Source organism: Lolium rigidum, chromosome 3 (assembly GCF_022539505.1).
Source record: "Lolium rigidum isolate FL_2022 chromosome 3, APGP_CSIRO_Lrig_0.1, whole genome shotgun sequence".
Classification (NCBI taxonomy): Eukaryota; Viridiplantae; Streptophyta; class Magnoliopsida; order Poales; family Poaceae; genus Lolium; species Lolium rigidum.
Window position 1 is genome coordinate 297,319,174 of NC_061510.1, and position 16,973 is coordinate 297,336,146.

At 44.3% G+C, this 16,973-nt stretch overlaps 1 protein-coding gene across 1 annotated transcript; it reads right to left on the bottom strand.

Annotated features, from left to right (window-relative positions):
* Positions 1–12,649: 12,649 nt before the first annotated feature.
* On the bottom strand, positions 12,650–13,826 carry LOC124696712 (transcription termination factor MTERF8, chloroplastic-like). The gene has a single exon (XM_047229397.1). The coding sequence runs from the start codon at positions 13,824–13,826 to the stop codon at positions 12,663–12,665; it is 1,164 nt and encodes a 387-aa protein (XP_047085353.1). The 3' UTR covers positions 12,650–12,662.
* Positions 13,827–16,973: the final 3,147 nt, after the last annotated feature.

Consider the following 16,973-nt stretch of genomic DNA (forward strand, 5'->3'; position numbering starts at 1 on the left):
CTCTCCTCGAGCCGCTACTAGGCTTCTCCACCACCACTGTCTTTTCTATTGTGGCGGTCTGAAGGAACAAGCCACAAGCATCGCGGGAGTTGATGAAGGATCAACTGAAGTTGACAGCGGTGGCGGCGGACCTCGTTCCCAAAGAGGGTAGGGACCTCCAACCGCTCTTTGCGGTGGAGTTTGGATAGCGGGGCGGCGGCCCTAGATCGGTTGTGGCGGAGCAACACATCCTACCGGTGGCGTGCCATCGCCCTGAGCCACGCCTCAGCTCCATCGTTGCATGGTGGCGGAGGCCCTTGGGGGTGTTGGGCTTGCGAGATGGTGATGACATTGTCTTGAGCAAAGGTGGGCACGACTTGGTGATGCATGTTCCTTCCCAGGTGAAAACCATGTTCTGGCTTTTTGCCGAAGCCGATGATGCCAACACCTTCAGGTGACGTGTACCTTATAGAGATGCATCGTTGGTAGGAGCGGCACTAAGTCTTCCTGGTTTGTGAGCTCCATATCCTTGGATCAGCCTACGGTGGCGCTATGAGCATCACCCCCTTCCATGGAGGCATCGTCTAGGAGCTCATTTTTTGTTGCAGCCGATGTAGTTCTCGTCTCCATCCTCCGGATGCGCCAGTGAAAACTATAAATATAGGTCACGCGTATTGGACGATGCCTGCAATTGGTGCCACACTCCCTCTTGGGACATCCTTTTAGTTTCTTCTGCGTCGAATGCATCGGGTCTCAGCGGCGTAGTTCAACGGGGTCTCGATGGCGGACGTGTGATGATGGACGCACACAGGGCGGTGTGTTTGGCACCGTGGAGGCGTTGATGGCAGGCCTAGCCAAGATTGTGTGGATTTCTGCCCTCAAGATGGGTCGGCGGTGGCCGCTTCTAGGGCATGTGCATGCGGTGTGTGCTGGTAGTCTGATGCACCGAATGTGTGCTTCCGACTTGCCATAGGGTGACTCGGTGATGCCCCAGGATCTAACCGGAGTCTAGGGCACAAGGCTGTGATGACATTATTTCTTTCCTTTTTGGGTTTGTAGGTGTGACGTGGTGGCCAAAAAAAATAAAAGACCATCAGTTTAGGAATGGAAGGCAAGTTAAACAGGCTTTTAAAAAAAGACAACTCAAAGAAGACATGGTCTTTTTTTGAACATTCAAAGAAGACATGGTCTTAGTTATCCATAGGCTCAAGGAAAAGAAAACTACCATCATATATGACTCGATACAAACGATCTCATCAACTTTATTTTTTATTTCCCTCTATAACATGTACTAATATAAAACTATACGGTAGGGCAGAATGCCTTAATGTTTACCCATTAAAAAAAGGTCAAGGCGCGTAGTCCTAGCTTAATTATGTCCCGTCGACTGCGTTTCTATTGAGCCCGCGTACACCTACTGCTGCCGCTGGAAATAAATTAGCAACCATGGGTGCCTTCTGACTATCCATCACAGGTACGAGCTCTCTGTCTCTCTCTCCCTCTGTCTCTCTCATATGCTGTTCCTAGTGCACATGCTTCCTGCCCCTTAATAACCCTGCGTAATCTCTGCAATTCATAATTGTTGCAGAAAGGAAGATGTTCGTCGATCTTGCAGCATGCCTGAGGGAAACTTTGGAGTAGCTAGCCAGGCTAGGTTCTGCATTCGGCGAAGAGACTAGGTACGCATGTCCTGCATCGACTCTACATTCTCTTCTTTGCGCCTTCTCTTTAAGGCTGCAAGCGCTTATTAATTGTTGAGAACCGTGCTATATGTAGTTCGTTTACTCTGTTCCTCCCTGATGCGGTGTGTATGTTTTCTTTCTGTTGTTCCATACGATTTTGCGGGCTAGTTTGTCTTCCTTTTGGAACGCTGTTATCAGGTGTTCACCCTTAGCTTGAGTTTTCAGTCTTGAGATAGTGGGGTTTCTCAAGAAATGTTAGAACTCGCTTTATTCTTTCCCGTCGATCTTCTCATTCATGAAGCAACTGGCGACTTCTGGTATGAAAGTAAATAGAAGGAAGTGTAGTACGTCCAGCGCCACGAGAAAAAATAAACGTTTATAAATTACTTCTTTCCTTCCAGTTTGCTCTACAAATTACTCCACAAGACGTATGTGGTTACTCCACAAGTGTACTCAAATGATCTTTAGGGGAATATAAAGCGGGTGTGGCGCCGTAAGCTGGACAGTGGTGGAGGAGATGGATGATTAGAAGTAGGAGCAGTGTGGCGGTAAGAAGAGCGGCAGGTGGGAAGGGCAAAGTCAACCAAGACGCAGCCACAACTCATGGCTCTTTGGCGCAAGCAGTGGACAAGTGGACAGATCCAATCATCTCTACCGGAAGTTCCTAAGATAGCTCCTAAGGAAATCTCTAGTAGATCCTTTAAAATTTATTGGTTCCTACGTTTCCAAATTAATTGAGTCACGACGAACGTGTTTAGATGTCGTGGGTTAGTTAATTTGGAATGGAGGGTAACTACTAAGAAAACATAGTATTATTTTTAGGAGACAGATTCTTTAAAAGCTAGTAATCGCCCACGTGCAATGCATGTATCAACTAATAAGACAATTTTATGATCAATATATCTTATTCAGCTTCATGGTACTAGTATTGATGTGTACAAATAGCATGCATTGATGAACAACAAATATATATATATATATATATATATATATATATATATATATATATATAAAATCTGATTAGTTGCTTCGCATCACAGAATGCAAACAAGGAAACATAATGTTGTCGCTAATTGTGCACGTGCAAGCCACGTTGCAGTTAATACATATTGTGCAGTCATATATTTCAAGCTACTGAAATATGTGAACATATATACAGTTGTATCCAAATTCAAAGATTTTCGTCCAGTTCATATAATGAAAAGCTAATCATGTATACTATACAGTTGATCACAACTACTACTAACTATTTCCTTTGGTTTCTTGTTTTCAAGATCGGCCATATAGTCAAAGCGCACCCAATCTTGATCCACGGCTCACTGCATAAATTATAAAACCCCCGATCCCATACCATACTAACGAGAGCTCACCATTGTACAAAAAAAACACAGAGCTCACCGGACCGTAGCGTCGTCTCCGCCCTCACGCCACTTGCCTCTGCTCTTTCGCCTCATCACATTCCTCGTTGCTATCAACAAATAATCACATCAGGCAGCATCATAAACATAACAAATCTGAACGATACAACAAGGCATGAAAGACATATTTGCTATCTGCTCATGCCACCAATTCCACAAGATAGAAACAGTCTTCAGTTTATTGTCATTCAACAATAAGTAGATTTCATGTAGCATTTTGAAAGCCGCTCGGAAGTTCAGCAGTTTCAGTCGAATCTCTTCCAACGGTAGTGCACACCATCATTGTTTCACGTTATTGCATTTTAAGAAAAGCGGCTGGTCAGAAATTGGTATTGGGATCAGATAACCTATGATTCTAAAACTGAGGTGACATACTTGGATTCTGTTGCACATCAAGACCAGCAGCTGCACTGTAATAAGTATGTTTTAAATTTCAAGGTTACAAACATGAAATTTCTAGGTGATTAGCATCCCTAAGCCAGTATTAGTGTCACACTTGGGCTGTTTTTGACTCCGCCCTTGAGTCACGTACCATAACAGTACTAGTATATGGTAGCAATGGCACTTCCCAATCCAAAGCAACAGGAAAAGAGGGATCATTCAGTCGTTAGTTCTATGTCCCAGAAATAAGTTGCTCTATAGTTATCCATAAGATCTGATAAAAACATGAAGATTATCCTGAATCTGCAAAGCTTTTTGACGGTGCATCATCCTTCTTACTGCCAACGTTTTTCACTCAACCTCCCAGTAGTTGTTGCAAGTCTAAGAGAAGGTTGAGCTTTTAAACTCAACCATCCCAAATCTAATCCAATATACTCCCTCGGTCCCATGAAGTTTGTCTTATATTTATCTAAATTTAGATATATCTAGACACTAAATAGTATCTAGATACATCCGAATTTTGACAAACCTTCGACATTTTTCAAGGGACGGAGGGAGTAGAAAACATTTAGGAGGTATCACAGAAATATAATTGTGTGGGACTCCTGAAAACCACAAGTTGAACCAAATAATGCCTCTTACAAATAAAATACTTTTGCAACTTTAATCAGAAATTAATCCACAAAACTAATATCAGAAACACACAGGTAAGGTATCTGAAACCCCAAGAACAAAGAACCTCTTTTCTAAGATAGAGAACGAGTTAGACTAGGGCAATCTATACCAATTAACTTGGCTACTGTTTTTCATATTAGCAAGATAATGAAAATGTAAGGTTGGAATGTTATGTAAATATATACTTGAATTTAATCATATTTAATTAATTTAAAACGTTTTTCATATTACGAACTTGTACTATGAACTTTTGCATTTCTCAATTGGGTTCCAAACTTTGCTCATCATGAAAAGTTACCCTGCAGGACTGTCCAGCAATGTTAGAAATGACCGAAATGGTGAACATCCGCAAAGTTATTGAGTCCTTCTTCCTCGTGATGAAAGAGGACATCTATGTCCTGATCCGCATCCAATCATTAGTTGCACTGGTCACGGCGATGTTCTTCGTGATGTTCATCGTCGACTTTTACCGTTGCCGATCTCGCAGCTCGTTTTTGAACAAAGTCTTCAAGGCCGTGGATAGCCTGTCCGATCGGATAGTAGTGTATCTAATAGGGTCCATGCAAGCTGCATCTTTTGGTAATCAGATGTTCCCTGTGTGGGCCGTCGTGTTGGTGAGCCTCCGTGCCAGTCTCGGTTATCTATCCGGATACGGCATCCCGGACCAAAGTCGCCGGCTCTCAGAGTTGGGAAATGTGATCAAGTTCATGGGAGCCGGAGTCTTGACTGGAACCCGCGCCTTGCAGTTCACGAGACCCCTCTGGTCCCTGTGGGCCCTTCTGCTGCTGAAGAGCCTATACCGCTTTGTCGCACATGAGATGGCCATCAGATCACTGTTGCATGGCCGGAACTCTGAGTTCATCCCAGAGTACATGCGCAACCGTCCCCGTGACGGTGAACAGGGCGGTGGTGAGCAGGTCAATGGCCAGGACAGCAACAACGATAAAAATTACCTGGTTTGCGGAGAGTCCGATAAGAACATCATTTTGAAGAGGCCTAGTTATACTCTGCAGCTTGAGGGGGTTGAGAAGACGTCGCTGATCACACTGGACAAGATCTCGGGATGCAAGGAGCCGCTGCTAAGCTCCAGCAACGGCGAGGGCGACAGATACAAGGATATCAGTGTGGCTTTCACGCTGTCTAGGCTGCTTCGCTGTAGGTTTGAGGATGTGAACCTGCAAAGAGAAAGCATTGACAGTACACGAAATCTAATCAAATCAAAAATCACTGGTAGTCAAAAACAAACGGCAGCAGAGGCAGCGGCACAGACGGCAACTATTGACACGGTGGCGGCTGTTCAGGCGGCGAGAGAGGCAGAAACAATGGCAGCTTCAGCAATGGCTGTGGAGATAGAGATGCGCCAAATGGCAGGAGTGGCTGCAGTGGAGACAAAGACAGTGCCTGAAGCAGAAGCAGCGGGCATGGCGGATAATTTGTCTGTGCCAGAGACAGAAGGGATAGGTTTGGAACGGGAGAAGGCAGAGAAGGAGGGGGAGCGGGTATTCAAAATCCTGGAGTTAGAGCTTGCATTCACCAGAGACTACTTCCACACCCTCTACCCTCTGGTCTTCTGGAGCGGGCTTAGTTCTATGTTTTTCAGTCTCCTCCTGTCGATGGCAACCTTTGCTGTCGCCTTCTGGCTGGCTGTGGACATCCGAACAGTCTACCACCTAGAAACCGTGAATAAGGAGGACAATTTTATGCTCCACAGGAACGGAAGGAATGTTGATGTCTTAATCACTTGGTTGTTCATGGTCTTCATGATGTTTAAGGAGGTCTGGGAGATGGTCACGTACCTGCTGTCGAACTGGACAAGATTACTCCTCGTGTCCAAGTATGTGCAGAGCCGATCATGGTTCAGCTGGTTTTATCGTGATGGGCGTTTTATCAGATCATTTTACAACTCCAATATTGCTGAGGCATGGCATGGATGCATGGACCAGTACGACTTCTTGGAGTCCTGCAATTACAAGCCATTCTTTCGGAAAATAGCAAACGCCATTAGCCTGGGAAAGATGCCACAGGATTTAGATGGAAGAAAACGTGGTGAAGCTATCAAGGTCCCAAATTGTGTAAAGGCAGCAATCTTACAGGCGCTCCGCGACGTGAACCTCAACAACACTCAGCTGCCCAAAGAAATTCCATCGCTGAGTGGCGAAAGGTTTAAGCGGTACAGCTGGGCCTGCCGTGAGCTACACACATGCTCTCAGGTCATTCTGGTGTGGCACATTGCGACCAGCCTCTGCGAAATTGAACTTGCGCGAGAGTCTAAAATTGACATGGACAAACCTGGGTTCCTTCGCTCTACCTGGTCAGGCCTGAAGACATTCGCCACCTGCACTTCAAAGCCGCCGTACCTTGTCAACGAGAAAATCTCCGGTCAACTAGAGACTGATTACCACATTGCAATCAGCTTGTCCCGGTACTGTGCTTATCTGCAGGTTTTTATGTCTACACTGTTGCCAGATAGTTTCGTTGTGCCTGATTTGATCTTTGAGGAAACCTTGGCAGATGTTCGTAAGCAGCTCAAAGGTTGCAACTTGAGAAAGTGTAGCTATAGCAAACTCATTTCCATAGCGGAAGAAGCCGCGACGGACAATCTGGATAGGATTACAGACATGAACATAGTGCAGCAAGGTGCTACTCTTGGAAAGGCCCTGATCGACAACGAAGAGAACACAGAAGACCGTTGGAAGATTCTAGCTGAAGTGTGGGCTGACTTGCTTGTGCACATGGCCCCAAGTTGGAATGTAGCAGATCACAAACATCACCTCGAGTCGGGAGGCGAGTTCATAACCCTCATCTGGGCATTGCTTAGCCACTGTGGTATAGAGAAGAGCAGTCTTTGGGATAAGGATGAAACACCTGGAATAAATGCTCAAGTACGTCAGGAGAATAATGGTGAAACCAGCGGCAATCAACATGGGACGGAGGAACAAGATTCTGAAACCAGTGCTCCAGTACATCAGGTGAATAATGGTGAAACCAGCAACAATCAGCCTGGGCCGGAGCAACAAGTATCTGAAACCAGTGCTCAAGTACCTCAGGAAAATAATGCTGAAACCAGCAACATTCAGCCTTGGCCAGAGCAACAAGAACCTGAAACCAATGCTCAAGTACCTCAGGAGAATGATGCTGAAACCAACGACATTGAGGAACTCGATGAGAATGGGACTGAGGGTGATGAAGAGCCCCTGGATTAAGAAAACAATGGTATATCTCCTCTCCGGCCAGCTCCACAAATTAGCCTGACCCGCATGCTATATACTTCTTCTACCTGTATTTATTTTACCATGTCTAGATGCAGTATGCTAAAACTATGTTTTTTCTTCAGAATAAAAAGTGGCAATTTTACTGTAATTGATCTTGGAGCAAGCGAAGGAAGCAGCTTCGAGTCTTGGACAGGTTCAATAGATCAGTTGGAACAATGGATCTGCACTTTCTAAATACTTGTGAAAACCTCTAGTTTGGGCACCTAATTTATTGTATTTTATTGATTGCTGTGTATTAAACCTACACTTATTGGAGAAGCTTAAATTGTGATTTATCTTGATATATCTTTTGCTGTGCTTGCTGCATCAGATCGCAGCTGCAGGCTGGAAGTTGATGCTCTTGTTGTTATTAATTAACTGCAAGGTTACCGTGTCATATATGCTAGCGTAATTGCAAAGATACTTTTTGGAGGAAAAATAGTGCTTCATTCATTTGCAAAAACAGAGTGTACACATTCTGTTACAATAAGCTCATTCAGAACATGAGGCTCCTGACCAAGCCAGGTATCATTTATCCCACTAGTAATCGTGCATGTGAACGCACATGTTGACTAAAGTAAGGATAAATTAAGCATAACAGTATGAAGTCAGTTAAATTAATTTTTGTGATGTGCTAATACACAATTTATTAATCATCCTGCGTGCCATGGACAACATCCGCTACAAAGATTGATATGGCTAAGATGGACTTTATGGACTCAGATAAAAACATATAATGTCATTCGGTCTCATTATGTGCAACTTCACACCATGTGTACCACAGAAATATTTTCCTTCAAAACCCACACAAGACCCTCAAAATGAAGGTACCACCCAAATATTTTTACTCTCTGTACTTAAAAAAAACTGCTCAATTTTTTCTAGATAGGGATGCATCTATAACTAAAATGTGTCTATATATCTTTGTATCAGCTTTTCTTGGGATGGAAGGAGTACTTCAAATCCCACACAACACCCATAAAATGAGTGAGTTCAAGGATATCATCTTTTTTTCCCTTCTAAAGTGTGACCAGGATAAGGCTACAGTTTTCAAGTAGAGCAAAAAAGTCCTAACAGGTACAAGAAAAAAGCAGACAGTTCCAGTCGTCACATGTATTTGGTGCTCAACATTAGAGCAATTTTGAACCTTGGATCAATGTGGTTAGGCGAGTGAGATGATGTGGATTGGCCCGACTGTATTTTTATATTAGCGGAGATGCTTAACTGCAACTAACCAATATTAAAACAATGAAGCATTTTTACTTATCATATAAGCTAAAAATCATTTAAAAGTAAAAGCCTTGCATATCTGAACTTAGTTGCACCGAGCTAAGCATGCCAGAAATCAGTGCACAAAAAAGTTGCATACCCTAACTCTGCTGCATTGTGTTCATGAGGAAAAGAACACATAAGAGTTAGTAAGAAATATTACCATGAAGGCTTTCAAAGCGGGGAATAATCTTCATCGGGCCCTCCAGGCACAAGCTGTAGATGAATAGTGCAGATCAAAATGCAGCTAGCATGCAAGTATGTTTCACTTGATTTGTGAGGGTTGCTAGACAGATAAGTATAGCAAATATACTGATCTGGGATTTCATATCAACAGAGACATAACTATATTTAATTTCACCTAAAATATAGATGTATCCGAAGGTAATGAATTTACCATCTAGGAGTTCTTACCAGGTGAAACTTGTGGGGTAGAGGATTGAGGTACAGTGAAATTCACACAGAGGGCTGCAACTTTCTTTTGTAGTTGGGCCATCTGTTGCTTCTTCTCGTCAGATAGTCCGGTGTATCACTCATGTCCACTTTACTTTTTGCGGCTCACGTTATTTACTTCAGGTCAATGATCACTACTTGCAAAGCTTGCTTCCATACAGGTCACACCTGGTATAGAGGGAATAAAAGTCAGAAATCATGGTTAGATGGTCCATCAATAGAAGGAACTAGAAATGGCAAGAACAGGTAACAACAGGAAATGTACATCTTTAATATGGAGAACCCCTGACAAGGGTAAATGCTGAATGGCACTCCAAGTACATGCTAACAGTGCTGAAGATGAAAAATAAAACAGATTACCTTTTTTTCGATAAAGGATGCTTTATTACTTCAAGAAGCAATTACATCCAGCCTCTGCATAACCAGGATGCACACAGCCGTTTGTTGTCTCAAAGTGACCAAAGTTACATAAAACAAAAATAGGCGAAATACATATCGGAACGATGAATCATATAACGCCTAAGAGCTAGGTGGAGCTTCTATCCGTAGACTATGCTGCCACCCATGTAGGGAAAAAGTACCCCTCGCCGTATCCTCCAACCGTGTACAGACCTCCGTAAACAGGTCTCGGTTCTCCACCCGCTGAAGAGGTAACCACGAACGGAGAATACCTGTGCATCTGTAGATAACATGCGGCATGAACAGAGCTAATGACCAGTAGTTGAAAATGACAGAGCTACTTGATTCAACTAAAAGATAATTGCACCCTACACAAAAAACGATGACGTAAGATCATTCCCAAAACATCGTGTGACCTAAGAGCATCCCCAGAAAAAGGTTAAAAGATGGATTGGTTCGGTCAAGGTGACACCCCTGCAGTTTTGAAATATGGTCAAGAAAATCTCCGTGGAGAAGGGAAATAAGATCTCCCATTTCTTTGGTGGAAACAGGAACCTGCCCGCTAGTTTTTTCAGTTCCCTCAGATAGATATTTTTTGGAAAATAAAACCTATTACCAAGTCAGCAACCCTTGTCATGTACTCAAGTATGCTGCTTTCATGCACCATGTTTCCCCATCATCAGTTGATGTTTCTAGGGACAAACACAAATGTTTTCTTCCGGCCAAGAGTTGAATATAAATTAGTACTGATCATGAGTCAACTATTACACAATAGTGGCTTCGCCGTTCGGAGTTATCAAACATATTGTCTATCACGCATGCAAAAGTTAATATAATGAAATCTAATCAGTAAATTGATTTTTCAGTGAAATGTTGCCTATTACATCAAACAAAAATGATGAATTGGATACTACATATAAAAAATAGACATACAAAATCACGAATTGGAATGTTTCCTAATAAATCATTGTACTGATTATTATGGAAGCAGTGATCAAGCTGTATATTATAAACATCGATGTACTGATTAAGTTGAATGGTCAGGCTGATTGTTTGGCGGATCTCAAAGAATTCCGGCCAGTCGATCTGAACCAATATGTATTCTGAAATCTTAATCAATGCGTGGTAACAGAGTGATTATTACTCAACTATTTAGACAACCTGAACCCATATGTAACCTACAATCTGAACCAGTAGAGAAGTGGACACGATAAACCAATGTAAGAAAATTTGTATCATGAACACAACAATGAGACAGGGGAATTAATCCAGGTAAAAATATTGATGAAACTAAAATGAAAACAGCAAGCCTACCGTGAGCTAGGGGAGGGAGCAGGTATGCCGTCGGATAGCGTTGTAGAAGAGGAGGAGGCGGCTGCTACGCCAATGGGGCGAGGACAGCGTTCTGAGCGAGCTGGCGGCGGCGATCGAGGGTCGAGCGCAGAGGCGCGCGCGGTGGAGCGGCAGCTGCGGCGTTGGAGGAGCGCGCATTCGGCGGCGGCGGCTACGGTGTAGGCGCGGCAGTGACGTTTGTTATCATTTCATCGACGAAGTTGCGACCGGCCGACGGCGCGTGCGAGAACACCGGCTCCTCCACGGCAGGCGGGGGGAGGGGGCGGGTAGGGACAACGAAATGGACTATGGCATCCGAGTGGTTTTTTCCACGCCCGCCAACCATCTTCTTCTTCGTTCTTGGGGGAACGAGCGTGGTCAGCACCGACGCAAATGTCGCTGATGCTGACCTCTTGGAGTCGGCCACCTTGCCATTCGTTGCGGGCTTCGACTCCTTCAGCTTCGATGGCGTAGCACTGGATGCGGTCGACGCAGTGCTTGGGCGTGGCGAAGACCGGCCGGTGGAGGGAGGCACTAGGGTTTGGGCCTGTTGCGGTGGCGCTCGATTTCACCAGGAGCTGTCTGGTGGGAGGGAGGGCCGAAAGTGCAAGAGGGGGGCTGGAGGAGGGATCCATGACCAGGATTCGACCGGCGTCCACGCGGTCGAGGTCGCGCGGGTGGGGAAGTAGGAAACGATAAAGTGGTAGTTGGAGCTCGCGCGTGGACGTTTGTTTTCCATACATCACCTTATATTTGCTTCATGGTGTAAAAATTTCAGGATATTTTTTTTACATCTACATCATCTGCTGAAGCTGTTTTTCTGGTCAAAGTGATGGATATGGTAGTTATTTTACATCTACATCACATGCTGGAGATGCTCTAAAACCATAAACAAATGACGGACATCATAGATAGAACATAAGTTTAGTGGCCATGAAATGAGAAGAGACATTACATAAGATGGAACGTATCAAACCAAACATCAAATTCCTGAACATTCATGAGGATCCAAGAGGCAAATTAACAGATGCCAGATCAGTGTTAGGCTTAATCCTGCCTTGCCCTCTCGATCAGGTGCAACATTGTTGTCTTAATCCTGATACTTTGGAAACTATCCACTCATTTAGCAGTCAGGAGCAAGCAAGAGAAGTTTAGTCTTGTGTCTGACAATGTATGCAGCTAATCTTCTTCTTTTTTTGCTAGCTTACCCTTCTATATTTTCCATAGAGCTTGTTTTTGATGCAGTTGATTCAGTGCAACCTGAAGGAGCAAGGGTCGCTGCTGAAAAATAGGGACTATCACTCTAGAACACAACCACACAGTTTCTACTCTCGGCAGCGCGACGAATTTATATATTGGAAAGAAGCACAAAGACTTCAGATGGGTAGGAAAGAACCACAAAAAGACTTCAGATGGGTAGGAAAGAACCACAAATTAAGACTTCGGATGGGTAGTGGATAGAATAGGATATTAAGAATCAACACTCATTTCATTACCCTGTAACATTTATAACTCAAAATGTGTTGCAACAGTCGATCTAAAAAGTTCAAATTAGCAAAACCAGTTTAACTCCATACCAGACAAAGGAACCTGGAGAAGAGTAAATCATCTATCATGATTCCACAGTTCAATTGGCTATATGACGCTAATGGCAGCTGCTAAATTACAAAAGTAGAAGACACAGAACAATAGAGCATGTGCTGTGGGCTACCAATGGTGCAAATTGTTCTGTCAAGCGGTGTTAACTTAAAATCATGGATCATGACTTGATCATTACCAGCCTAATAATCCTGAATGGTACTATTGTTCTTGTATTGGAAAAATCATGTGTCATGCGTGAATCCTTGGAATTTGATCTTACCCTCATACGCCTTGACAACATCTGGCACATCATCCGCATGCCTCAGTACATATCTGGTCGAGAACACCGTGGAATTACCAAGCAATGCTGGAAGCAACTTGATATCTCTCGGGATCTTCCCCTCCTTCATCAACATACTCAGCACGGCGCACCTTGGCAGGATGCAGTTCTCCATGCTATAAGACAGAATTACAGGCTGGGCAATTACATGGCTTACTCCAAGCTTGACCTCGTCCAGCAAGAACCGGAGCTTCCTTTTGATGTTGTCATCGGCGTAAAGAAACAGCATGGGCTGCGTCTTGAAGGCCTTGATCACCTCACCCTCCGACAGCCCGAAGCTCCGGAGCAAGGCGAGCTTCTGCCGCCATGCGCCCCTCTTAAGGCCGCACATCGCGCGGAAGCAGTATAGGAAGCGCGAGTCCAAGATGGACATACCGATGGCCTTGAGTTCCTGGAAGATTTCGCAGATGCGATCCGGCGACGTGAGGAGCACGCCCATCTGGATGACGAGGAGCTTGGAGATGGCGGCGTCGTCGAGGCCGCAGCGGCGGAGGGCGTCCACGGCGGGGCGCATGTTCCGGTCGACGTCCGCCATGAGGGCCCGGGGCACGCGGGAGAAGCCGCGGCGGAGCTGATCGTCGCCGCCGATGACGCCGCGGAGGAACCGGATGGACGGGACGATGTTCTTGTCGAGGCTGCGCACGAGGAGGAACGGCGCGGTGGCGATCTTGCGCGGCTCGAAGCGGAGGGCGGCGAAGAAGTCGAGCTTGGGGCGGAGGATCCGCTCGGGGTCGGCGACGAGGATGGACGGGGCGCTGCGCACCGTCCGGACGATGTCCGCGTCGGCGAAGCCGTAGGCTCTGAGGAGGGCGCACACGGCGTCTGCCTTGTCGGGGGAAACGATGCGGATCCTTTGAGTGGTGGCCGTGGTGGCGGCGGCGGCGGGGGAGAGGCCGCAGGAGATGAGGTAGGAGACGGTGGCTGGGCAGAGGTCGGAGCTGGGTGCACGGGAGACGGCGGCTGAGGAGTAGCTGCTGTGGGCTAGATGGATGGACTGTAGGAGGTTTGTGCCTTCGCCGGGGATGCGGAGGAGGAGCCGCCGCCGGCAGAAGGAGGAGGCGAACATGGTGGATGGTGGAGTGTAGTGTGGAGAGGGTTTCCACCTGCAGCTTTGCCGCATGTATCCACCTTCCATCCACATCCGACGGCACGCAGCGATTCACAGACAAATAACCGAGGTTCCACAGCGAGGGCGGGCAGGGGAAAAAAAAAAAAAAAAACGAGACCCATGGGCACTAGCACCCAGGGCTTATTCTTATAGAAGAAGCTCAATGAGCCGCAAATCCACGTCCGAGAAGATTCGAACCCGGGTTGCGGGGTAGCCACCAACTCGAGCTAACCATCTGACCCTCTGGTCATTCTCGGGCAGGGGAAAACGTTGCGCAGAATTGAAATTCTGATACGGAGTAGCAATGATCTGATATATATATATATATATATATATATATATATATATATATATATATATATATATATATATATATATGATTATTTTCAGATAAACAACAACAGAACATTATGTAAGCCTTCCAATTGCAACAAAGGCCTAGTAACAGATGACTAAGTTTTGAAGCTATTATCAAGCCAACAAACAAGTAGAACCACTACATTTTTGAAAATGAAATTAAACTGTACCAAATTAACACTCGAAACCAGGAACAACAATTTGTTCTTACATAATTACTCACATATTTTGGCCATTTTACTTCTACACGTAGACCATAAAAGACTATAGTTAGCCCCCAAGTCCAAAATACTATAGTTGGGCGCTCGACTCGGACGAACCCTTTCCTCCGTCCTCCTACTGGTCGCCGCAGCGAAAGGTTATGCCCAGCCAGCCAATGATGCGTGCATGTTGTACCACCAATATTAGATAATATTGCTCATGTTTATCATGATTATTATTGAGTTATTTGCCATTGTTTAGAAGATTTACGACAATTTCTTTTGAAGTTCTAATATCTTGGTTTTTTTTATTTTGGGTGGCAGAAAATTTCATTTTTCGTATTTTGCTGTTACCGGGGCAATCAGAGCAATCAAGCATTGAGACAAGTCACTAAAATCGATATAGCACCAACAGAAACTTGATGACATTCAAACAACTCAAAGTTTTTGTTAGTTCCAAATTTTTTCTCTCTTCTTAGGTTAGTTACTCATACTACAAAATATGGGATGTGACGGATGGAAATTATGTTCCTTTGTGTCTGTGCCGCAAAAAAGGTCTATTTCTTCTTCCCTATTCGTTTCAAAAAATTCTATCTTCGTTTCGTATTTTCTCTCCACTTCCCCTTTTTCATTAAAACCTAGAAATTTTCCGCTTCGTTTTCATTTCTAGGTGTAGCGTAGCTTCATCCACGTGCTTTTTTTACAAACCTTTTTATCAAGTTTTTTAGAAATAAGCTAATTACCAGCTGGATATAACACCTTAGGTTTCTAGGACACGAAAGGGTAGATTTAGGATTTGTGTATTCATCTTAAAATTTGGGGGACATTTTTTTGATTCTATTGAAGACTCAAAGTGATCGAGAACCTGATACGAGTCTTGATGGATTAGAGTTATGATCTTGACAATGTTTGCTCTCGGAATAATCTTTGAGCACATTTACCCGAAAAGGGAAAACATGTAAAAGAAACATCAAGGTTCATTTCAATTCAAAACTAGAATTTGAATCTTACATTCAAATTTCTGTTCAAATTATCATATAATTAAATTTAGAAATGGAGAACTTGAGAAATGAAACAAACATGTACTTTATTGATAACTGAAATAACACGATGTCTTTACAAAGAATGGAATAAAATGAAGTATACAACAATTTTCTCTTACATAATCACTCAAATACTTGCATATTTTGGCCATTTTATTTGTACACTTAGGTCATAAAAAGACTATAGTTAGCCCCCAAATCCAAAATACTATAGTCGGTCGCTCGACTCAGACGAACCCTCTCCCATGTCCTCCTACAGGTCGCCGTAGAGGAAGATGTTGCTAGGTTAAGCCCATGCAGCCGACGATACATGCATGTTGTACCACCAATATTAGACGATAGTGCTCATGTATTATGATTAATATCGATTTATTTTTGAAAGAACATCTCTCATAATATGTTTTGTGTGTTTGATGTCAATGTATGTGATACTCTAATGTTTGATGAAGTGGTGCAGCAATTATATAGATACATGAATAAGAGTGACTTGTGTGGAAAAACGAGTCAAAAGGAAGCTAAAAAAGTTTCACCAGGCCAGATAATCCAGGCTGGATATTTGCAAAATATCCGGCCCCAGAAATTTGGCTAAGGACTCGAGGCGATGTGGCTCAGTACTTCCCTGGACATGGGCCGGATTTTTGGCCGGAATTTCCCCAAGGCCGGATAATCCGGGCCGGATATTTGCGAAATATCCGGCCCCCAAAAATTTGGCTAAGGACCAGAGGCGACGCAGCTCAGTAATGACCCCGGACTTTTGGCCGGACATTTGGCCGGATTTTCCCAGAACCGGATTTTTGATGGGGGCGGATTATCCGGCCCCAACTTAGACCGGATTATCCGGCCCTCGAAATCTCCCAACGGCTGGATTTTGAGAGGGGGTATTTATACCACCCTTCTCCTACCTTCCTCCTTGCTCAATCATTGCACAAAAATCTGCCAAGCTTCACCACCATTAGAGCCACCTCAAGAACACAAGATTTGCAAGATCTCCTTCCTCCCCCAACCAAAACTCTTGATCTTTGGAGATTCGAAGGAGAAGACACCGATCTACATCCTCACCGAAGCGATTTACATTTCCCCCTCATTTGTTTGAGGGCCCTCTTGCTAGTGTTTCTTTTTGGATCCCTAGTTGTTTGTTGTTGATATATTGTTGTTGATTGTTGTGTTGTTACAGATTCGGGAGCCTCCAATTTGGTTGTGGATGTGTACCCCAAGAACTTTGTAAAGGCCCGGTTTCCGCCTTGAGGAAATCCCTAAGTGGAAGTGGGCTAGGCCTTCGTGGCGTTGCTCACAGGAGATCTGAGTGAAGCCTTCGTGGCTGTTGGTTTGGCTTTCGTAGCAACCACACTCCTCCAAACGTAGACGTACCTTTGATACGTCTCAAACGTATCTATAATTTCTTATGTTCCATGCTACTTTTATGATGATACTCACATGTTTTATACACATTATATGTCATTATTATGCATTTTTCGGCACTAACCTAGTGACGAGATGCCGAAGAT

Coding starts and splice junctions, on each gene's coding strand:
- LOC124696712 (XM_047229397.1), bottom strand. CDS start 13,826: ATGTTCGCCTCCTCCTTCTGCCGGCGGCGGCTCCTCCTCCGCATCCCC.